Raw genomic sequence first — 23,368 nt, 5'->3', positions numbered from 1 at the left:
AGAAAAGGACACAGGAATTCACGCATTTTGTAACTGTATGAAATAAAGCCTAAAAGGCATGTCTTACAAAGCCTTCCCACCCCCACTCCCAACATTTTTACCTTACTGAAATTATTCCTAAATTGCTTGGAGTCTCAAAGGATGTCTCCTTTTGGAAGGCTGGGGTGGGGGGGGGGAAGGGGATAATGACAGTCTCTTACAGCAGTTTCCAATGGCCTAGCAGCCATTACTCAAAGGAGGAAGAGGCCACCAGTCCAATCTGAAAATCCCTCTTTTAGCTACTAATTTCACATTCTTAGCAAGTTACATCAATATTGCACAGAATTCTCTTGCCATTCATCCTCTACCCCAGACAGGATATTGAATTCTACTGTTTTCAAAAAAAAAAAAAAACAGGGTAGAAAGTAAAGAAAGAAAAAAACAAGCAATCCATTTCTCATACCTTTAAACACAGTAAAGTGTATGTCTCCTTTGAAAGGGACTAACGAGCTTCCATCAAAAAGTTTTCATTTAAACTTTAATTGGCTTTTTAAAAAATACATTCTAAAAGCAGAAATCAAAAAAAACCCACAAAACTTAAGGCCAACACAGGTATACAACATATATGATGCCTATCAAGTATACAACTACACCGTGAGGAGATTAGACTAGTAAATACTATAAAAGCTAATTAATAAGGTTGGCTGTGGGTTCAAAACTATTAGTAATGATTAGCATTAGCAAGACAAAAATAGATTCCCCATGTTACAATCATTCTTTTCTGTTAATAAAGGATTATTTTAAAATATTTTGAGGCTTTTTTTTAAACAAGTACATAGATTTTTATTCCATTTAAGTATGCACTTTTTTTCTCACCTGAATATTTAGAATAAGGTGATCCTTCACTTCAGGTTCTTGAAGACAAATTATGCATATAAATTTTCAAGTTGGCATAGTCAGAACATCTAAACAATAATTCTTTGTTTAATCGCTTTCCTCTGAGAAGAGACTGGCAGTCTCCAATAACTATCTTTTAAAAATCAGGTTAGTAATCATCCTCTTAAGTGCAAGAATGAGCTAATCTTCTTTTTATTAACCATTTCCTGACAAAATCTGCTACTCCAGATCACCAGTCAACAACATGGAGGATTTTGCAGAATAAGTGATACATGATTTTCTTAAGTCAAACATATTTGAAGTTTATTTAAATATGCTCATCATAAGAAACAAATGGCTATGTTCCCCCCTCCCCCATCATCTCCACCTCTCACTCTTCCACTATTTTTCTCAAGAGAGAACAACGTATCACTGAACTTTAACTTTTAACAGTCCCCTGGGGGAAATCTTGACTGAAATGTTCCTAATCCACATTCTGTAAGTTTTCACATGTTATTTATACACACGTTTCTTCAACTGTTCTAGATGCCTTGCATCAGCATCCTGTAGAATTAATACAGTGGCTTTAGACTGAAAAGGATCAAACTCTATAGTCATCAAACAACAGAGATCTATTAGGTGTCTTTGACATTTTTCTAAACCATCCTTAAGCTTTGCATGTGAGGTAGGATCTTTTTTTAATATATTCATTTCAGGTACTGAAAATCCAATCAAACTTGTCAGAATATCATCAGCAAACTCTACTTCTAGATAAGCCGAACCATCAGAAATTTTTGCCTTTATACCCCAGGACCCATTGCTGCTTGTGAGCTTTCCAGTCAGAGTTACAATAAAACATTTGACTTTCAGAATTGTAACAGTTTCTGGTCTTTTTGCAAGGAGAACAGAAATGTATGTGAAAGGTGGAGAACACAAATCAACATCATGCGCCTCTACTGCTTTGCGAGTAAAGGTTTGTATATCACGCTTCTGCTGATCTGCCTCTGAGTCTGTTTTTGAGAAACATACTGGCTCACTGTTTAGCAGCCTGCTGTCAGAAGTGTTCTGGGATTTTTGTCTGCTCTCAGCTAGCTCGGTATCATTGAACCTTTCTTTGGGAGTATTATCCAAAGAGAAATCTGCAGAACTGTTGGTCTGATGTACGCTATTATGCTGTGAAGGATCACTCGTACTATTTCTACCTCCAGTAGATACTCTTGTTCCAAAAGTCTTTTGGTTGCTGGTAGCTTCTACAGGTTTCTCTCTCTCATTCTTGTCATCTGTTTCGTAAGTGCCATTCAAAGATGAATCGCATGAGCTTCTAGACATATGTGGAAGTCTCTCAGTAACTAAACCTACGTTTCTGTTCCTGACCACTGGTGGCTCTTCCAGCTCTCTTTGGATCTCTTCTTCCAGAAGCAAGTCATCTTCCAAAGGAAAGTCATTTAAAAAGCCATCAGCACATTCCATAGGACATGAAATTTGTTCATCTGAACAAGGAAACGGATTTCCAAATTCTTGTTGCAAAACATTTCCATTGTGTGAACTTGAGGTTGTGCTAAAATTACTGCTTCTACTGCAATACCCACTCTCTAAAGGCATTTCATTGTTTAAAGTAAATTCATTATTTTCCTCAAGACTGGCTAAAAGCTCTTCATCTGAAGGGCCTAGAGCTTGCCCTAATTCGTCTACAGGCCTTGGAACAGCTTGTTCATGATCAGTTCGTCCAACAGGATTAGGGTTCTCAGCTTCTCCAATTAATCTAGCAAGGACTCTATCCTGACTGTACTCCTCTAGAAGAGCATCCACTTCACCTCCCAACAATTTTACATTTTCTGGTTTAAGCAAAAGGACTCCAAGACGATATGCAATGTTACCCTGTACAGTGATTTTTGTTCCTGGAAGAAGATTACTATGGAGGACAGGAACTGGTTGATATTCCATGCCCTGAATTTGATGTACTCCATCAGTTAGCTGCAGCATTAGCATTCGAGTAGGCTTTGCTTCCCAGGGCTTTTGGAATGCCTGAGTGTTGGCTGTTACTTCTTCATTTACAGTACTTTTTCCTCTTAGCTTCTGCAACTGGGAATATGCTGGCTGGCTAACATCAACTAGAGAATCAATCTGTATTGAGAAGAAGCCAGACAATTCTCCTTTGGGGGCATCCAAGATGCAATCAGGCAAAATGGGATATTCCAAATCTCTTAGATCTGTGAGAAGCCATTGCTCAAACACCTGTTTGTTAATCTGAGCTTGACTTAAGTTACTACCACTATTTTCTTCCTGGATCCAATTAATACATGCTTCCAGCCATGTCAAAGGAACTTTAATATGCCACGTGGATGAAAGCCAAGTTTCTACTCTTGTTGCAATATTTGATGTAGACATTTTCCTTTAAGTTAAAAGAAAAAAATGAATTTCCTAGAAGAAAACCCAAAAAGATATATTTACCCTTCTGACAATTGCTAAAGTTATGACATGTCTCTCACTGGCATTATACAGAAATTTGCTCCCAATTCAGTTCAGTCATTCTAAGTGTGACAATGTAGAAGCAATTCCATAGAACTGGAACACTAAAAATAAACATGCATTTCCAACACTTAAACAAGTCAACTCCAATCAGCATACATAGCCTATGTAGTTTTCTTCTTGCAGTGTATCAGGAGAGTACTGACACTTCTACAAGCAGCCCTTCTTGATGGCTTCATCTTTTCTGTTGAATTAATTGGAAGTATACAAGGGAAATCATTTTGCTGTGGTTGGAAAGAGACAGGACAAAAAAAAATAAATTCTCCCTTTGACAGATTTTTTTTTTTGTTCCTGTGGCTGCTGCTGCTAACAGTAACTCTACTTTAGAAACTGACCTTATAAGTTATTGTCCTATCTTATTAGCACTGCTATGAATAGAAGCGGGAGGCCCCATTTGCAATACAAACAAGTTGGGACCTGTGAGCATTTGTACCTCAGAGGCGATTTTTACACGGGAACCGGATGAAAGCTTTGTGACCGAGAAGAGAAGGCTAGCCTGAAATATCAGCGTTGTCTGGAGACCCGGTTCAGCCTTTGACTGCAGCACCACGAAATTTTGGCAGTCATTGTCTCAGGAACATTGGTGGTTAATAAACTCTGGCCTGCTGTTAGCTTTTGAAGTGACTAAGCACATTTAAGGTGTATAACTGTGCGTGGAACCTTATCATCCCCTTAAGATGAAGGGCCAAAAAATCTCAGGGAGCTCGATTTCTCTGCAGAATTACACCAAAAAAAACCCTCAAAGCTGTAAGAATACTTAAGAAACACAAGGCTTGCCTTCTGCCATCAAAACCCGCAGCTAAGCAAAAAAAAGCCCTTAAAGCTTTCCCAAATACTGCTCCAATTAAAAAAAGTAAGTGTGCAGCTTCCTCTGGGTGAAGTAACGCACCCGCTCACTCACCACTAGGCCCGAGCCCGCCTTGCGGTAAGACACAGCCCCCGTCCCGCCACTGCCGAGGCGGCTTCCCGCCGGGGATGCGGCCGCCGCGTCCCGAGCCTCCGGTGGCGGCGAGGCCGGACACGGCTCCGCAGGCCGCGGCCCCTCCCGGCCCCTCGGAAGGGGCGAGCGGCGGCAGCGCCGCGGCTCCTCCCCCCGCCCCGCACTTACCCCAGGCGCCACCGGCCGGACGCTGCCGGCTCCCATCACCGGCCGTTAGGGGGGAGGAAAGTGCCCTCCGGGCGCAGCCCCCCAAAACCCCGCGCGCCCCAACGACCAATGGGAGACGCGGAGCAACGCGCGCCTCCAAGGCTCGCGAGAGCTCCACCCCGCCGGCCCTAGGCGGCGAGCGCAAGGCGGAGTTTTCCCAGACGCCATTTTCTCTTCCCGCGACCGAGGCCGCTCTCGCCCCGCTTTGCCGCCTCTCGCCGTCTCCGCCGCCGCCCTCCTCACAGCTCCCTCCTGGCAGGTAGAAGGGACACCGGGGCGAGGCGGGCCGGGCCGGGGCGACGCGCGGCGGATCGCGCTCTTCTCTCCTCGCGGCGCCCGGGCCTGGCTCGCCGTGGCCCGCACGGAGGGCGGGGCGAAGCGGGGTCGGCCCCCGCCCTGATGGGCAGCTGCTTGGGCCAACGGGGCGGCGGCGGGCGCGCGCCGGGGGGAGGCGGCCGGGCCAATCGGCGGGCGGCGCTGGTGGCTGTGCGCGGCCGTGGTGGGGGCTGCTCCCCTTTCTCTCGCAGTCGCGGTGGGGCTGGCGGCGGGCGCAGGTGAGCGCGGCCCGCGGGGACACGCAGCCGGCGGAGGCGAGGGGGGGGGGGGCGAGCGCGGGGCGGAGGGGGGCCCGGCTAGGCCTGGCCGTGCCGGGGCGAGCGGAGCTGTCGTGGCGCCGCTCTGGGCGATGCGGCGGGCCTGCTCGGGCCCTGCCGCGGGGCTCCAGCCCGCTGGGAGCCGCCGTCGCTGGCTCCCGCAGGGACAGCGGCGGGACCGAGGCCTTTTCTCCCCTCCCTCCTGCCGGCAGGGCGGCGGCGGAATCGGGTAGGTGCGGGCGCCTGGGCTGCGGAAGGGGGCCGTCTCCTCGGCTACTGTGGAGCGGCTTGGGGCAGCCTGTGGGCCGCGGGGGCGCGCGTTGGGCGGGGGAGCGGCGACGGCCGCCGCCTCGGTGCTGCCGCCCTGGTAACTCGGTGCCTGGGGCGAACCGTGGGAGGCATGGCCAGGGGAGGGTGGGCGCTCTGGGCCGCGGCCTGCGCGGAGGCGAGCGCGTGAGGCCGAGCCGGGCGGCGCCGCGGCGGGGCGTGCTTCCTTCGGGCGCCATCGCCGCGGCGGCGGCAGGGCCGCTGCGCTCGGTCGGCCGCGCCGGGGCTGCGGGGCGAGGGCCGCCGGGGCCGCCTTTGTGTTTCCCCGGGAGGAGGGGGGTAAATCTCCTTGTGACCGCGTGGTGGTGGCGGCTCTTCCGCTCCCGGCTCCGCCTAGCAGCGGGCAGGCGCCATTACAGCGGCCGCCATTTCTGCTGATCGCCGCCGCCGCCGGGAAGGTGAGGCGCGGCGCGGCTGCGGGTTATGTAACGCCGCTTCCCCCCCGCCCCTGCCCGCCGGGCTGCGGCGGGAGCGGCGCGAGGGGCAGGGCCGAGCGGCGGCCTGCCGGGGGGGGGGGGTGGGCGCGCTGCGCCCCTGAGGGAGCGGAGCGGGGGGCGCGCCGGCGGCTGTCGGCCCTTGCCTCGTGTCTGCGGGCGCTGGCACCGCTCCTTCCGTAGCCGTTTTAGCCTCTTGGGGTTTCTAAAGCCGTTGTGTTAGCCAGCGCCGCGGACTCGGCTTGCACAACAGCGCACAGTAACTAACGGAGAGCACCTTCAATGCCTATGACTAAGGGGGATTTGGAGGCTTCATAAGCCTGGTGGAGTATATTACATTTCTTCCCCCGCAGCTCTAAGCTTATTGGGAGGGTCGGAAATAGAATAACCGGGGTCTGAGAGTGCTAGGTATTTGAAGCTTGTGCAGCCTCCCACCTTCCACCCCCCCACCCCCCCGGTAATAGCGTTTTGGCAACGTCTCTTTGAGACTTGGCTACACTTTAAGCAGATCATGTCCGTTAGCTCACATCGGGTGTCTGGAAATACCAGTGTGTGGTGGGAAGGCAGTCACGCAGCAGCGGCTGGTTGCAGGAGAGTGCATGCCTACCGGCGGTGCCTGCTGTTAGTCTGCAACAAACAGAGCAACTGCTAATTAGCAGCTGGTTAAGGGGATGTTTAAAAAGCTTAATATATTTCACTTTTTTTCTTCTTGGATTTTCAGGCAAGTTCTCACTTTTTTTTAAAGGCCATGGAGCTTAAGGCAGTAAAATTCAAAGTCGAGGGGGAGACTAGCATTCTTTGTTTGACTGTATTGTCTGTAGAAATGTGTGTTTGAAGAGAATAATACGCCAAATTGTTTCTTTTGCCTGGAATTCTAGTATGGCTTATGAGTTTTCTCAGATGGACTTAAAAAAAAAAATTGCCAATGAGATGCCTGTTTCACAAAATCAGAAGGAAGTTCAGTTGATTTTGAGGTTCTTGGTGCCTCTGTGGAGAGGATTATATGTAACCAGACTCTGGTATTTTCAACAGGATTTTTCTAAAAGGTGGCTTGTGCATAATTTCTTCTGTTCAGCTGTTACACTTGAATGGAGGCATACTAAAATGTCTATTAGGAAGTTGATACAGAATTTGTAAAAATTCATGCTGGTGATTATCATACTTGGACTTTTTTAGTCTAAATTGTTTAAAACTAAACAAGTGGAGCAGATTGAAACAGTGCCCCTTAAAAAGGAAATCCAAAACATGCATTATATAATGCGCTGTAATAGTAACTGGATACCTGCTCACTTTAAATATTTGAAAAACATTTTCAGTAAATGTGAATGTTTAAAACTAGCACGTATCTGAAAACTAAGTAGTCCAGAATAGTTCAGACTGTGGTTGTTTAACTATTTTTGATTATGTTTGGCTGTTATTTCTCCTCTTAGTGATGTGTTTGGCCTTGTTACACTTTCTCTTTAATGAAAAAAAAAAAAAAGCTTTGCAGCAAAAGCTCAGGGCAGATGCCCTTTTTCTGCTATAGTGAGAATTGGAGCTGTAAGTGAACAGAGCCACAACTGATGTATGCTATTTTCATAGGCTCCTGAAGCAATAGGCTGTTGGGTTTTGATCCCGCCCAGAAACACTCGAGTTTTGCTCTGCAAGGATATATAATACCGGTAAGTTCTAGAAGCAGACATTTCTTTCTGCTTTTTCCCTTTACTACGGTGCACAGTTTGTTTTTTCACAAAATACACGTACTAGCTTTTTTATTCTGCAACAGGTTTTATCTGCCCACCTAAGAATAAAAGGTAATGGAGACTGAACAACAGGAGGAGACCTTTACCAACACAGAGACAAATGGTAAATTTTTTAAAGGACTATTTCATTTTGGAAATGTCCATTCTATATCTTAATGCTTCTAAATTTTTTTTAATGCTTTAACTGCATCAGATATGTTTATATCGGCAGTAGTCTTGCATTTTGCGTTTAATCTTGCAATTTCTAATTATCCCATGTGGTTATACATGCTTTTGTATCATCAATGCATAATTTTTCTTTGGGGATATTTTAGATACGGCATAAGTAGCTGAAAGTTGCAGCTAAGGATTTGAAAATATTTGATAGCTAAATATTCAGTACTTGTCTGGACAGCATCATCATGATAAAAATAGTCGGGCATACATTACTGCATTTTATTTATTGCAGTTGTTACGCTGCGGGTGTAGGTATATATGTGAAATAGCTCTAAATACTAACTTCATTTAAGAGCCTTTTTGGGTGTAATTAGTGAGGAAGTAAAGGTATTAAAGTATTAAGTTGATCTGTGCCAGTTTTTCAAAACAGTATTTGAAATGCAGCTTTCCTATTATTCCACCACTATTTCAGTATTGGACAAACTACTTCTGAGCTTTTTGGCTGGAAGGTTTTTTCCCCAATTGTAAATAATGAAGGAGATACTAGGTAGGTGATGCTGTGCTGCCTTAAACAGCACATCGTAAATTGGTTACTGGCTAAATGTGCAGAATTCTCATTTAAACTGTAGTTCATAGATTTTAAATGGGTTTTCAGTAGTTAGTTGTTTTGTAGGCTGATGAGGTAAAAACCTGTTTCTGTACTATAGAATCTCAGGGCGGATGTCCAAAATTAGTGTTGGGCTAATAGGAAAGAATGCTTTATTAGAAATACTGTGCATAAGCTTGACGTGCATTCCATTTTATTACAACTTAGTTAAATAAATGTTTGTGTTTCCCCCCTATGGACCTGTCTACAGGCAAACGTCCTGCAGAAGATATGGAAGAAGAACAGGCCTTCAAAAGATCTCGAAATACAGATGAGATGGTTGAATTACGCATCCTGCTTCAGAGCAAAGTATGCTTTTTTAATATCACCCTGCTACTGCTTAGGGCATTTTTTAAGACAGTGGTGACAAAGTGTGTTTTGGGGTGTATGTTTAGAAAGAGCACATGCTTTATTTAATGTAACACATTAGGAATATTTATATATGCATTAATGGTAGAAGTGTCTTCCAATGGCATCAGATACAATAATTTTTTTTTTTTTTCAAATAAAAGTCTTTAATGGACTATGGGACTTTGTTCTATTTTTTCAGGAAGTTTTTTTTAAATCAACAGAGATTATAAGCTGTTTCTCATATTTTTGAGTAGAAGGTCGTGGTTTTGAGGGGAACGATTGTACATTAGTCTCTGGCAAGCAGCAGTTTAGAGAATGATCAGCTAATGATTGTGAATTGAATGTGAGAAGTAAGGTGACTTTTTCAGGATCTTATTAATTCTTCCTAACAGATTTAGTAAATTGATTTGTATGTATCAACTGGAAGAAAAGTGAGAGTAACACTTAAGAGGTTGCAACAGCTTCATAGACTAGTTTAAATTATCACAATAAAGTATTTATGAATCTGTTCTAGTGTTTCTACTTGTTACCTATGAATTTGAGTTTTGTTGCATCTAAAGTTGTTCGGTCTTTCGTGTTGGGATGGGGAGCTTTACCTTAACTCTGCATGGTATTTCTGAGCAATAGTCAGGTTATGTGGAGTGTTGCAGAATGTTCACATACTGTTAGACTCATGAACTGCATAATAAAAGCTGTAGTTTAGCATGTAGTCCTTGAGATAACCTGGTAAAAATGTAAGTTTTGAGATTAGTGACTGTTTATATGGGCCTTAACTTTTTTGGACTGTACAGGTCTGTGAGGTCAGTCAAGATGCATAGATATAAACCAGAAACAGTGCTTGAAATTATCAAAAGCATTCAGAGTGGGAAAATGAAGTTTGCAAACGTTTTAAAACAAACAAAAGTGATAAATCATTCACCTACATAACATGTGGAATCCTATAAGATACTTTTTGGGGGTCGTATTCCAACTATGAGATTGTTTTAACGCAGGCAGAATTGCCTAGCAACTTAAATCTGGAATTGAAATAATATAGGCTGCAAAATGGAATATATTTATCTTTCTTATGTTAAGTGACGAGCTGTTTTGGCCTTTTTTTTTTTTTTTTTTTTTTTCCATTGACAAAGTATGTCAGTTGATCATTAATTTAATGTGAACCTTTCACAAGCAGAACACTCCCTCTCCCCCGGCACAATGCAGTGCAGGAGGTAATGCAGAAATAGATACATCATTCTTAGTCTTCAGTTCAGAAACATAGGCTGTGCTGTGTTGGCATAACATAACTTCTGAAAACTGTTTTTCAGAATGCTGGAGCAGTGATTGGAAAAGGTGGCAAAAATATTAAGGCACTTCGTACAGACGTGAGTATATATGAGTTTGAACTAATTTAACACCAATTCTTTCAGAGCACTACGTTGAAAACTTGCGCGCATTTCTAGAAATTGAGGAATTCAACTCTAGACATCAATAGTCTAGCTACAAGCCATTTTTAATGATTGTTAGAGTAGATAACTTAGTTTTTCAGTTTGTATTGTAATTAAAACTCAGCTTGAGTCATGTGGGAGGAGAGGTTTATATTAAACCTCTTTGCTTTCTAAAAGGATTCCACTAAATTATACACTTCAAGTGAGTTAACATCTTAATTAGAAATATTGACAAAGCTTAAAGCCCTTAATTGTACCATTTCCCATATGTGTGAATCAATTATAGTACTACTGAAACCATTGCAGGTGGCTGGCTTAAACCAGTGATAGAGAAATTCTTTAACTTCCTTTAAAAAACAAACAAAAAAAACTGTCCATCTGTTCTTCCTTCAACAGCTTGCACATGAAGCACAAAAACATTGATGTTAAGGCTGCATGATTTAAATATGGGTATAGAACAGTAAAGAAACACTTTATTCTGTTACTTGAAAGCATTTTTAAGTGGTCGTGACTTACTTACCTATTCACATTTTTTAGTGGGTTGACTCTTGTGATTAGACACATGTTCAGCGTTAATGTTATGTATTTATAAAACTTGGCAGTGCTTCTTAAATTCCATTTGTTTACACTCCTGTACTTAACATCAGCTACGACTTCAGCAATTTTTCAAGCAATACTCTGTTCAACACAATATTTGGTAATACATCATTACACAATCGGTTCCAACTAAGTTCATAAACTATAGCAACTAGAATTGAGGATTAAGTTGAAATGGTCAGGAATCATACATACGCTCACTAACTTTGGCAGCTAGTGGTTTTTGTCTTTTTTTTTTTTTTTTTTTTTTTAAGTAAATTAGATAAATCACCTAAGTCCAGATATTTTAGACTGGTCTGGAACTTTCCCGATTTGCCCAAGGTTTTTGTCATATGGATCTTGACAGGTTTTGTGTCTACCCTCATGAGCCAGCCTGCTACTGAAACATCGTATGTTAAAAAGTAGTTTAGTCAGATCAAGTAACTCACTTCTAAGGTCCATACTGTTAAGCCACAGTCGATGTAGCAATCCGTTATTGTGTTAGTCTTCAGAACAACTTAAGCTTGTTTCATTAATTGAGAGTAATGAGTATAGTTTGTATTAAATTAAAATTTATTGCTTTTCCCCCTTTTCCCTCTCCTTGTTTTTTTGGCCATATATCTCCGTTGCCCATGTACTGGATCGACTTGCCCCTGCGTTGCCCACCATGACGTTGGCCCATCCGCCCCTGAACGCCCATGTGAAAACCCTGGTTGGCTATGCCCAAAAATGTGCTCGTTGCCAAACGGGTACCATACTTGACAACTTCCGATTGAATACCCATGCCCAATGCCAACATCCACGAACGCCAATGACCAATGCAGTACAATGCCAGTGTTTCAGTCCCAGACAGCAGTGGCCCCGAGCGGTATGTCCCAACAGTTTATGCCTCACTGCCTGATTAGAAAGAGAGAAATGTATTTTATTACCTGCCTTTTATATAATTAAATAGTATCCCCTTATAGACGGTGTATTGTTTTTTCAAGTTTTCTGTCTTATTTTCCCCATTAAGTCTTTTTGTCACTGAACTTTTACGTGAGTTGCCCACCCAAACAATCCACTAATTTTATTTCAATGGAAGGAGCACAGCTTCAAGTGTTGCATATTCGCTGCATTGTAAATCAAATTGTTTCGAAATAGTCTCTCGCTCTGTCTTTGTGGCCCACCTTGCTCCCCCCCAACATTGCCTGTTCATAATTATTTCTGATGAAATGCTAACTCTCTGGTTCACTTTTCTTCACTTCTCATTTGTGTTGTCTTTTTTTTGTCTTGCATTTGTATTTGTTTTCTTGCGGAGCCCATTAGTAATCTAATTTCTAACGGGTCTCATAACCTTACTCCAAATATAATGTTCACCACTTGCATATCCCCTCTTTTTCTACGAGAAGGTGTGCCAGTTTTACCAATGTAATAGCGAGGGTATCCTAAATTAGTGGTGGCGGGGAACATGAATATTCACTTCTACTTTCAGTTCTGCGTCAATTTCTTGCCCACTTAATCTGAGCCCTTCCAAAGCCCATTCTCTTTCTCTTTCTCTCTCTCTCTCTGCAAGACCTACCTAATCTTAAATTTATCATGCATATATATTGGGCATAAACAAAGATGCATGTGTTGTAAATTCAGTTAACAGGTTTACTTTAAATGGGGAATATTATTTGTAAGTTCTTCTGTGTAGTAAATCTTGTTAGAATTTTGTGCGTGATTATGAATACAAAACTTACTTCCGCTTCTTCTTTTCCACCTTCTCCATATTATCTGGCACTTATGGCCTCTGACAGCATCTTGAGTATAAGTGCAGATATAGAGACAATTGGAGAAATCTTGAAGAAGATTATCCCTACTTTAGAAGAGGTATGTCTCTTAGGTTTGTTTCTTCTTCAGAGCCTTTAAAACAAAATGATTCTAGATGATTCCATGCTATTTTATTATGTTATATCAGAAAAAAGCAGCCTATTTTTGAAAAGAGGCCTGGAGCTCTCAAACTGTGTTGGTATTCTGTTTTTTGTAGAGGATGGAGACAGTCTCTCCTTACTAAATTAATGTTTAGAACCATCTTCTCCCCTTCCAGACACCTATCTCCTGACTTATTAAGGCCCAAGTTCGATGTAGCTGTACTGTAATTTGTATCATGACTTGGCTTTGTAAGAGAGTGTGTTGTACTGTTTGATATCTTGTTAAATTTGTATAGAAAGTTATGCAGTGTAATGAAAGAAATACGGAAAGCCAATTTGACATTACTTTACTTGGAGGCAAGGTGCGTAAGTAGTAATTCTATCATAGCAAATACAGAATTACAGTTCAGCAACAAATTAGGTCATAGCATGGTGTTTGGGGAAGAAAAACAAAACCAGTGCATTAAATATTTTCTGGGAATAATATTTCATTCTTTATTTGTATGAATCTTACTTGCAGTATCAACACTACAAAGGCAGTGACTTTGACTGCGAATTAAGACTTCTAATTCACCAGAGTCTGGCAGGAGGAATTATTGGTGTCAAGGGTGCTAAAATCAAAGAACTCAGAGAGGTATTGTTTCCTATTCTTTTTAGATTTGGCTTTTGTTTTATGAACAGCTTAGTGTTTTGTGTTCATAAGCAGCAAGTGTTGGTATCTTCTGTGCAATAATTCCTTCACAACATACATGGTTTCTGTGTTCTGGTATCAATCTGTGAGTTACTTATTACAGCTTGCAAACCCTCAGAAATTAGTGGCTGTTGGTGATAGAGGACTTCTCATCGAGCTTTTAAGGACATTAGCAGTAGAGCAATCTGTATAAAGAAAAGATTTTATTTCATTTAATTAAAACAGCATTCATCGCTCTTTTTGGAATGAACTGCTGGATGGACTAGGTTTGTTGGTGTGGAAGACATGCAGAACAGTTCAGGGTGGACATACCTTCATGAACTCCTAAGATAATTTAATAGATGTTTGAATTTTTCTGTAAAAGGGCAGAATGTTCAAAAAAAATTTTCCACCTCTTTGAAGATAACTTTATTCCTCCACCGATGGAAAATAATGTTCTGAAAAGCTGGTGGTCTCTATGAATCTAGAGAGTTGCCTTCTGTCTTTTCCCTGGCATTGTATCAAAGGGAATTTCAGGTCAGTTTAGATGTAAGCTGTATCTCTTTGTATGGGCTGAGGGAGGTAAGATGACTAAACATAATTCTAGCAGCGTCATAGTTTTGCATCCAAAGTATGTTTTTTATGGCATGTGAAGATTAATATACCCTGTAAGCTCGCAATGGCTACGTGGTTCCTTTGCTAATGCTTAATTGAATGGCAGTATAGATGAGCCATAATTGAAAGATCAGAAATTAAATGTTTTTTCTTTTCACTAGCATTTCATACAAAATCATGTCATTGCAGATCTTTTAAAGTTCATCTGCTAAAATTAAATTTGTTGTGAGAACTCAGAAGCAAGTTAAAGTGACTGTGAGTTGAATAGTCTATAGTTTTATTGTTTCTTTAAAGGTTTTCTAACGTCTGTTACCGTTATTGTTTTCAGTAAGTTTATAAAGTTGTTTAAAATACTTGTATTTGAAAATCTTGAGCTTTTCCTTCAACAGAACACTCAGACCACCATTAAGCTCTTCCAAGAGTGTTGTCCTCATTCCACTGACAGAGTGGTGCTTATTGGAGGAAAACCGGATAGAGTTGTGGAATGTATCAAGATTATCCTGGATCTTATCTCTGAGGTAATGTGTGTTAAATAGGTTTATTCTGTTCTTTCATTGCCCTTCATGGAAGTTAAGGGATGATTTGGATGGAAAATCGTGTATTTCCATGTTATATTTTGAATTTGGTACCTCTTACTTCTGCATAACAAGGTGTTGGACTGTTAGCAGCCATTGAAATTATTCCTGTGTTCTGGAATTGGGATGCACATTATGGGAGAGGAAAGCTATTTTTGATACAAGTGAACCATTATTTGTGCTTTGCGTATCAGTAAGATGAGAAATTAAAATTGGAGAGTAAGGGATGCAAATTTAAATGCCACTGATCAGTGACAGGAGTTTCTCTGTCATAGTGAAAATCATAGGAAGCACATCACCTTCTCTGCTGGATAAAATGATAGCTTTTCTACCTAGTGTTGTTAAACTAAGAGTTGTCATAACATGTTCAGAATGTATAAATTCATATTTATATGTTTAATATATTAACTCAAATATGCTAACTGTTAACAGGCAGTGCTAACTCAGGGAGGGGTTTGTTTTTGTTTTAATTGTTTTAGTCTCCAATTAAAGGACGGGCCCAGCCTTACGATCCCAATTTCTATGATGAAACATATGACTATGGTGGCTTCACAATGATGTTTGATGATAGAAGGGGACGTCCTGTAGGATTTCCAATGCGTGGAAGAGGAGGTTTTGATCGAATGCCTCCTGGTCGTGGTGGACGACCTATGCCTCCATCAAGAAGAGACTATGATGATATGAGCCCTCGCAGAGGACCTCCACCACCTCCCCCAGGTCGTGGGGGCAGAGGTGGCAGCAGAGCTCGTAATCTTCCTCTTCCTCCTCCGCCACCTCCTCGTGGCGGGTGAGTTGTTGCGTAAATACATTGTGTAAAACTCGAACAGAATTCATTGAATCATGGAAGTGTGAAACACAAACATGTTGGTAGTGGTTATGCAGGATCAAGGGTTTATTGCACCAGCCTATTTTGAAAAGTATTTTAATTGAATTATTTGCTGCACAGTAGCAGTCTACCAGAACTATAGCCAATAGTTCTTTAAGTTTTTTGTAATGTCATTTAAAACTTGGCTAAAACAGTCAGAATTTCTGAATTCTGTGTACATCATGAATGTGAAAATCTTAATCGGAGTATACAAACTAGTTTATAACACAAGTGATGTGCTGCTGCTTTTCTCATTTTAGAGATCTTATGTCTTATGACCGAAGGGGCAGACCTGGAGACCGTTATGATGGAATGGTAGGAATTTAAAATTCATATTGTTTTATTTAGTGAACACAGGACTTTGAATATCTGAAGAAATTTGAGTCCCTGTATTTAAATATGGGACATACATGCATTTGATAATTTTAGATATATCGGGGTGTTTTGCCCGTACAGATAGTCCTTCCTGATGAGGAATGTTTGGAGTGTAAAGAGTCATCTGGGGTGTGATCTGCTCCAGCATCTGTCTTTTCCTCCCACCATCAACAATGGTATAGAAAGTTAGACTGTGCCCCACCCTGCAGGTTTAATTGCACTGACCTTTTAGGGTTTGGGGGTGGGGGTGGTGTTTTAGTGATGTCAGAAATAGAAATTGGGAGGCTTTTCATGTCAAGAAAATAAATTAGAACAATCTTCTGTTAAATTCTGCTAACAGGACAGTTTTTGATTCAGGCAAGCGTTCTTAATGCGTCACTTAGATAACTTGAATATTATCTTTGTAGATCTCCAGTTGGTCTGGCAGATCATTCCTTCTTCAAATGAGTTCTTGCCTATTTTGCAGATTTCTATGTTTGCAAAAAAAAATTATTCTGATTCCAAACATTTTGGAGGCAGGGCCACTGATAAGTTGATGAAATCGGATATATTCAATTATGTCAGTGCTAGCTGTTGCTGAGGAAACGAATTTTGTAAGATTTAGAAGCTTAAAAAGGCTGACTTAAAGATACTCTTCCATTGTATACTCTGAAATGCATTTTTCCAGTGGTCATCTGCTGTTGTACTAGACTCCTCTTTCCTGGGAATAGAAGTCATAGGCATCCAGGAGTTAAAATTCTGGAGTAGCAATCTTTGTTTCTGCTCTGGCTCTGTTTGGCACTTTACTTAAAATGACAGATGAGACAAGATAAAAATTTTTGTGAATGGAAGAGAAAGGGATGGAGAGGAGCCGTGAACTGGACTACCTAAACAAGGTTTACACTTTTCCTCCATGTGGGAGGAAAACTTGCTGGAAGTAGGTATTACAGGAATATCAAAATTGGGACACCAGAAGCTTGTCAAAAATATTGAAAGGAAACTTAAAATTATAATCCGTTTGGACTCTGTCTAACCTGACTTTTATCAGGTTGATCTTGGCTTTCTTGACATGAGTTTCTACAGGTAAGTATAATCATCATTGCCAGTTTTCTGGGTTCCAATAAGCAATTATTTTCTTGTGACAGTGGAATTGCTCTTGTCTTTGGATGTGTTATACCAGCGTTTCATAGCCTACTTAAACTGAGGACTGCTTCCCAACATGGATTTTAGTTATCCATAATCCCAGTATCCTTAATTGTAAAAGTAGATGAGAAGTTCTCATGTGGATTGTGAGGCTGAAACTGGAAGTGTGATGCCAGAAACAAAGTCTTCTGATGCTGCTGTTTGTTTCATATAGAAAACATTCTTTAGCAAAACATTTAATGTGTGGGAAAGGCTGGTTTCAAAGAGCAGGAACACTATCTTATGTCCATACATTAAAAAACAAGATCCTCTGTTCAGATCAAGATCGAGGTCTTAGATGCTGAATGTACAGAAATCCTCACTTTCTGCTAGTTCTCCTTTTCGCTAGAGGCAGAAAGATTCAGTAGTTCGGATGCTGAACCTGGAATTTCTGAGATACAACAATATTGACAGCCTTGTAAATTTTAAGATAGTAGGAAAAAAAAAACACTTTTAAAAAAAAATACCTTGTTTGTATAAAGTCTCCTGCATAACTAAATGGTTGTCTCTTAGTCTGGTTTACATTGTAACTGGGCACTACTAGTTATAAGAGTTCATTTGGTTTATAATCTCTTTTCTGAAGGTGTTTCCTAAAGGGGAGACATGCACGGTTTCTCTATTACAGAACTATACGTTTCCATCTGTAACAACTCCAGATCAAATGCTTGTGGACCATAAAGGACATTTTGATAGTTGAGACAACCTGACTGTCTGTATTCCTGCTATTTCTAAGCACCTTTTGGCGTGGGAGTGTTCAGATACATAACACGCACATACGGAAACAAAGTGGATGAGCTTTTTTTATCTGGCCAATTTCTAGTGTTTCCAAAGTATTTTTAAATTAGTTAATTGGGAAGTAAATTAGAATGTCTGTTTAAAGTGGAGTATATAATCAGACTTCTAATCTGTCTTTGCTTATTCAAATGCTTCCCAGTTCTTGATACTTTTAATCTATTTTTATATATATATATGCACATCTATGTGTATAAACACTTCAACAGAGGTCATCTATGTGTATAAACACTTCAACAGAGGTATGCACATAAAGGATATGGAATGTGCTTAATATTTAAGAGATTTGACATTAAAAAGCATGTAAGAAATCGGTAACAAAAATGTTTGATAAGTCTTGTGTTTATCTGTTTAAATACCAGAAGAAGTTAACAGAACTTCACTCTTCTAGGATGGTGCCTCAAAAATAAGGCATCAAGTTATAACAAGAATTTGCTGCCATCAGTTAGGATGGCATGCATCTTCTTTCATTAGATGTAAAAGTTGATATAATTTTTGTTAATGCTGTGTTTGTTGCCCTATTCAGCCAGTGTTTCATTTGGTTTCCATTTTAGTGCCAGTAGTAGCTAGCACAAATGAGTCTGTAGAGTACCAATGAACTCTTACATTTCAGTGTGCTGTTCATATTCTGTTTTGCATTTATTTTTAATCCTGCAAAGGCCTTTGCCTTAATGGTAACTTAAAGTGGATTCTACAAATTACGTTTTTATAATTGTCCTCTGACTCTTTTTTTTTTTTTTTTTTCTTCAGCATTTGTTGTAGAATTGTGAAGGAAAGAAATTCTAAATACCACTTTTCAAATGTAATTAGCTTGTTACTATAGTTCTGTGTATATTGCTAGCTAGTTCTTGGCTACATGAGGTATATGGGAATGAACTAAAATGTGATAAGCCATGTCCTTCCTATTTGATCTGCTGTTGACATGGAGATAAGGACTTGTTTTAGTCTTTTTAAATTTTTTTTTAACATGAGAAATAAAAGGTTTTGATACCTATGGGTAGTATCTTTTGTAAATGGTACTTCATTAGCACTTAAACATCTTTGAGGGAAAAAAAAATATTCAAACTTTGCCCTACCCTTATTTGTCTGACACTCTTTGCAAGAGGTAAATCTGTTGACTATAGAAAGAGGGAAGAAATTAATGTAATCAGTTAGAGTACCCATACAGTGAAAGTAAAAGTGAGCAAGTCTTGTCACTGGTCTATTTTTATGTACTTTTGAGTCTCTGTAGTAGATTAGGTGTTAAGGAAAATATTTCTCTGTATCTGTATGTGTTTGCTTGCAATGCAAAGTTACTCGTAAGCCTCCTTGAGATGGACTTAATTTGGATCCATTTCCTCTCTTCCTCATGTCGTGTTGTACCTGGAAGATGATGCAGTGTCATGTGGATGCCTGTGATGACATGCAACCACCAGAATTGGTGAGTGTGCATCTTTTATTTGACTGGTTTAATAGCTCATTGCGCAAAAATAACTTACTTGAATGGTCTTAGTAATAACTGGAATTACTTGAGCTCGAGTTTAGTGAGTGGCAGCTTGCAGCCACTGAAAATCCGTAAGGCTGTCCTCCTCATTCAGAGTATCACCAGTTTATATCCTAAGTGTGTCCTGGGCAGGCAGTTAATGTTCCACAAGGAGCAGCACAGCCAAAGGAGAGTAGCTTTTCTGTTGTATTGCCTCATGTACCCCATTTTAGTGTTCTAAATCATAACTGTCACCATGACTCTTCCTTTTTGATAGGACCGGTGGTGCATGCGTTTAGGATATATATTCTTCGTGTTGTGTTTTTTCTCATGTTATGAACAAGAAATTTCAAAAACAGGTCTTTGCTTATTGTTGTGGATAAACTATTCTGCATTACCTGTCTTTGTATTTTAAAGTGTTGCATTTGATTGGACCGATTTTGTTTATCAAATTCTTTACTCCTAAGGGGTTTTAGGAAGGAAAGTTTGAAGAGGGCAGTCAAGTGTTTATGCTGTGTAGAAGATGGCAAAGTGCTGCCAAATATTAAACATCAGTTTCCAGCTTACATAAACACTGCAGCTGTAATTACTTTAGTGATCTGCTGTCAAATTCATTTGCTATTCTGTAGTCTGGGGAGGAGAGCCAGGAAATAAAGGAAAGGAATATTCATTAAAACAGATAAGCACAAAAAAGAAATCCTGTGCAAAACAGCAGCAGAAATAACTGTGTGTTTGTATGAAGTGTGCAGCTCTGATCAGCCTCTGAATTAAGTCCTAAGCAGTGTCCTTCATTCTCCTGTATTTTGCACTCCACTACATGTTCTATTATGCTGTATTACAGTCTCTATTGCTAAGCAACATGATTACACAATATAGGTTGCTTAGAAACAGATGATCAGCTGAACACTTTGGTCTGAATAGCTTCCATTTTGATGTTGTTCCAAAAAGGTAGAAGGTAGTTTAGGTTGGGTTTTTTGGTGGGGGGAGGGAGAGCTGTTGCATTACAATCTCTGCAGACAAGTAATTCACACAAGTTCCTGTGTTTCTGAAGTTCAGTGATTATGTTTATGTTGAATTCTGGAAAAGTGTGCACATCTGTTTTCTACTTGCATAGGAAGGTATAAAAACAGGGTTTTGTGCATTTAGAAGACATTAAACAAATTAAGTGCTTGATATCAAGTACCAGTCTACAAATTCTAAAAAGAAAAGCAGCTAGGAGGGCTGCACTGCAGGGATTTGGATTTGGTATATGGTAGTTTTAGCAGAATGGCAATAATGCATGTTATGATTGTTCCTTATAAGATACAAAGGAGGATTGTAGCGTAATCTGTATGGAGGGTTCAATTACTAAGGTATTCTTGCACAACTTGGTTTTTCATCAAGATACAGATGAAGTAGAAGTGCTGACAATTTACAGGGCAAACTTTTTGACCCAAAACTGAGGTTTCCAATTCTCCTGAGCTATACAGGTTTGTATTAATAAAGCTGAACTCTGATCTTCTGATTTGAATGTTAGTTTAATCGGAGGGTCAGGAATAGGTCAGTGTCAAGAGCTGTCCACCACCAAAAGGGTAACTTGATAAACTGGTATGGCTGGATTCTTCATGTTATTTGATGCCTTACTTTTAGAGGTTTTGACAGGATAGATAGATCTATGAGACTTTTTCCCCCCACACACACACACACCTGGTGGCTTGTCCTCTCCCCTCAAAATGCCTTTGACACTTCTATGTTTATAGTAAGGTGGTTTGGAGTATTTGCCTAAATTGGCTCAAAGTTAACAGTGTGGTACTTACGATGAAAACATGTTAACAAAGCATGGCTATTCGCTATTTAAGGGGTTTTTTTTTGTTTCTCTCTCTCTTTCTCTTATAGTTTGAGGGTGGCTCTGGATATGGTAAGTTTTTATATAGAATTTTTACATATGCTTTGTTACTTAGTCATTAGAGGGCTTGATGCATACGTTTAAATCAGACTATTCTTATGCAGGGGGCCGTGGTTCATATGGAGATCTTGGTGGACCCATCATCACAACACAAGTAACGATTCCCAAAGATGTAAGTAAAGTTGATTTTGCTTTTTTTTGTTTGTTTTTTAAATCTGAGAAAGACTACATGAGTAAATCATAGCTATTTGGGGTGCTTGACAGATACTCTTAATATAAAGCAAGTATTTCCAAATAACCAGAAGTCTATTCTTCAGCATATGACTTTAGCGACATACTGAACAATTGCATTAATTGTTAATATTGAATAATAGAGATGGTCTATGTAGCTGCTTTTATGCAAATGAGCAGCTGGTCCTCCCAACTTCATACCACCTGTGTTCATATAATAAGTATTGCAGAGGCTGTTTTGAGTATGTTCCCATTGAAAATCTTAAAAATAAATTCATGGAAGCTACTTGAACACTTCTGTGACGTCTGTGACTGCTTTTACAGAGAAAGTCGTATCAGGAAACGAATGCTTTGTTTTCTCCCCTAGCTGGCTGGATCTATTATTGGAAAGGGAGGCCAGAGAATCAAACAAATACGTCATGAGTCAGGAGCTTCGATCAAAATTGATGAACCGTTAGAAGGCTCAGAAGATCGGATAATAACTATTACAGGAACACAGGACCAGATACAAAATGCACAGTATTTACTGCAGAACAGGCAAGTTGAAGCTTAATGCTGCCCTGGTGTCAATTTGAAACTGACTTTTTTCCCTACTGCATTCTAAAGCTCTTCTCTGTGATGTAGTTTCTAGAAGGCAGGTTTTAAGTAACTATTTGAACCTAACTTCTCCAGTTGGTAGTTCTGCCTTGATTCTCTTCTGTTCTCCATTCTAACTAAAATGAAGACGCCCTCAAAACTAATCTTGCTGGAAGACGCCTTAACCAAGCAGTCCTCTCATTTCCCTGGTGAAAACTGCTGCAAAAAACTACTTGTAATAAATTACATAGAGCCTGTAGAAAATATAGAAGATTTCAGTGGATGTTGGTCTAGTTCTGTGTGGAAGACTAGTGATTTTGTTGTTTTTAGATAACTAAATTGACAACAAATCACAGTCTGCCATATGGCACAGGCCATGCCTCTACAGGACAAGTTGAAATCGATTGGTGCTGTTAATGCAGCATTTCACACCTTGCTGGCATTACTTTTGTCTTTTCTGCCAAATATTAACAGCTTCAGATTTATTTTGCTTAATTTTGCTTTATTAACATGTTGACTATCATAGCAATTTTTAATGTTTAACTTGAATGTTTGGCTTTAGACTACTAATACTTAAATGTGCTTAAAATCGTCCTATACCTATAATTATTAGCCCTTATCTTTAAAAATTAATTACTTTTAAACACTTTAGGAGTTTGTAATTTAATCTTTAAGAATGTCTTTGTGAATATTGATGCAAGATGTATGGTCAATCATTCTAATACATGCTTTTTTCTTTTTCTTTTATAGTGTGAAGCAGTATGCAGATGTTGAAGGATTCTAATGCAAGATTATTTTTTCTTTTTTATAGTGTGAAGCAGTATTCTGGAAAGTTTTTCTAAGACTAGTGAAGAACTGAAGGAGTCCTGCACCCTTTTTTTTTTATCTGCTTCTGTTTAAAAAGCCAACATTCCTCTGCTTCATAGGTGTTCTGCATTTGAGGTGTAGTGGAATCTTTGCTGTCCACCAGATGTAATGTTTTAGTTCCTTACAAATATTTGGGGGGGAGGGAAAGGGCGTGCAAGACTAACATTGAAATTTTGAAACAGCAGCAGAGAGAGTGGATTTTATTTTTGTTCATTGTTGGTGGTAAATTGTAATGTTTTCTGTAACTATTGTGAACACCTTGCTTTATGTACACTGTATTTTTTTTGAAGGGGGGAGAATACTGGTAGTCCACGTGTCCCTGGCATCCTTTAAGAGCAGTGTGCAGAATGTAATGCTCTTTTGTAAGAAACATTTTATGATTTTTAAATAAATTTAGTGAACCTATTCTTGGTGGTCATTATTTTTAGATATGCATAAGGTAATATCTAAAATGGATACCCCCCCCCAAGAAGATGCATAAATGAAAGTTGCTGTTAAGCTTGCTCTTCTGCTTCTTTGATATAGATGGAGTTAAATGTTCTTGATAAATTAAAGAAACAGTGTGAAAACAATGGCTCAGCTTTGCTATTTGGGAAAAAATGCAAAAATATTCATGCAAGCT

The 23,368-nt window shown here is 40.2% G+C and overlaps 2 protein-coding genes across 10 annotated transcripts; one reads left to right on the top strand and one right to left on the bottom strand.

Moving 5' to 3' along the window:
- Positions 1-500: 500 nt before the first annotated feature.
- On the bottom strand, positions 501-4,632 carry LOC135323442 (recQ-mediated genome instability protein 1-like). Of its 4 annotated transcripts, none has more exons than XM_064500035.1 (2): positions 4,493-4,632; positions 501-3,276 (listed from the first exon to the last, which is right to left on the bottom strand). In XM_064500035.1, the coding sequence occupies exon 2, from the start codon at positions 3,241-3,243 to the stop codon at positions 1,369-1,371; it is 1,875 nt and encodes a 624-aa protein (XP_064356105.1). In that variant the 5' UTR covers positions 3,244-3,276; positions 4,493-4,632; the 3' UTR covers positions 501-1,368. The 4 variants fall into 4 exon arrangements, 3 of the variants coding, with proteins under 3 accessions (XP_064356105.1, XP_064356107.1, XP_064356106.1); XM_064500037.1 differs by having other exon boundaries at positions 501-3,247; positions 4,493-4,612; XM_064500036.1 differs by lacking the exon at positions 4,493-4,632 and adding an exon at positions 4,286-4,484.
- Positions 4,633-4,652: 20 nt separating this feature from the next.
- Positions 4,653-23,151, top strand: LOC135323445 (heterogeneous nuclear ribonucleoprotein K). Of its 6 annotated transcripts, none has more exons than XM_064500039.1 (16): positions 4,653-4,790; positions 7,467-7,546; positions 7,651-7,730; positions 8,629-8,738; positions 10,085-10,141; positions 11,605-11,648; positions 12,559-12,631; positions 13,193-13,306; positions 14,347-14,475; positions 15,012-15,319; positions 15,658-15,712; positions 19,095-19,145; positions 21,063-21,084; positions 21,162-21,244; positions 21,671-21,840; positions 22,630-23,151. In XM_064500039.1, the coding sequence occupies exons 3-16, from the start codon at positions 7,682-7,684 to the stop codon at positions 22,661-22,663; spliced, it is 1,299 nt and encodes a 432-aa protein (XP_064356109.1). In that variant the 5' UTR covers positions 4,653-4,790; positions 7,467-7,546; positions 7,651-7,681; the 3' UTR covers positions 22,664-23,151. The 6 variants fall into 6 exon arrangements, with proteins under 6 accessions (XP_064356109.1, XP_064356113.1, XP_064356112.1 ...); XM_064500043.1 differs by lacking the exon at positions 4,653-4,790 and adding an exon at positions 4,957-5,085 and having other exon boundaries at positions 8,641-8,738; positions 22,691-23,151; XM_064500042.1 differs by lacking the exon at positions 4,653-4,790 and adding an exon at positions 4,957-5,085 and having other exon boundaries at positions 8,641-8,738.
- Positions 23,152-23,368: the final 217 nt, after the last annotated feature.

Source organism: Dromaius novaehollandiae, chromosome W, assembly GCF_036370855.1.
Source record: "Dromaius novaehollandiae isolate bDroNov1 chromosome W, bDroNov1.hap1, whole genome shotgun sequence".
NCBI classification, from domain to species: Eukaryota; Metazoa; Chordata; class Aves; order Casuariiformes; family Dromaiidae; genus Dromaius; species Dromaius novaehollandiae.
This window is presented reverse-complemented; position numbering and strand designations above follow the sequence as displayed.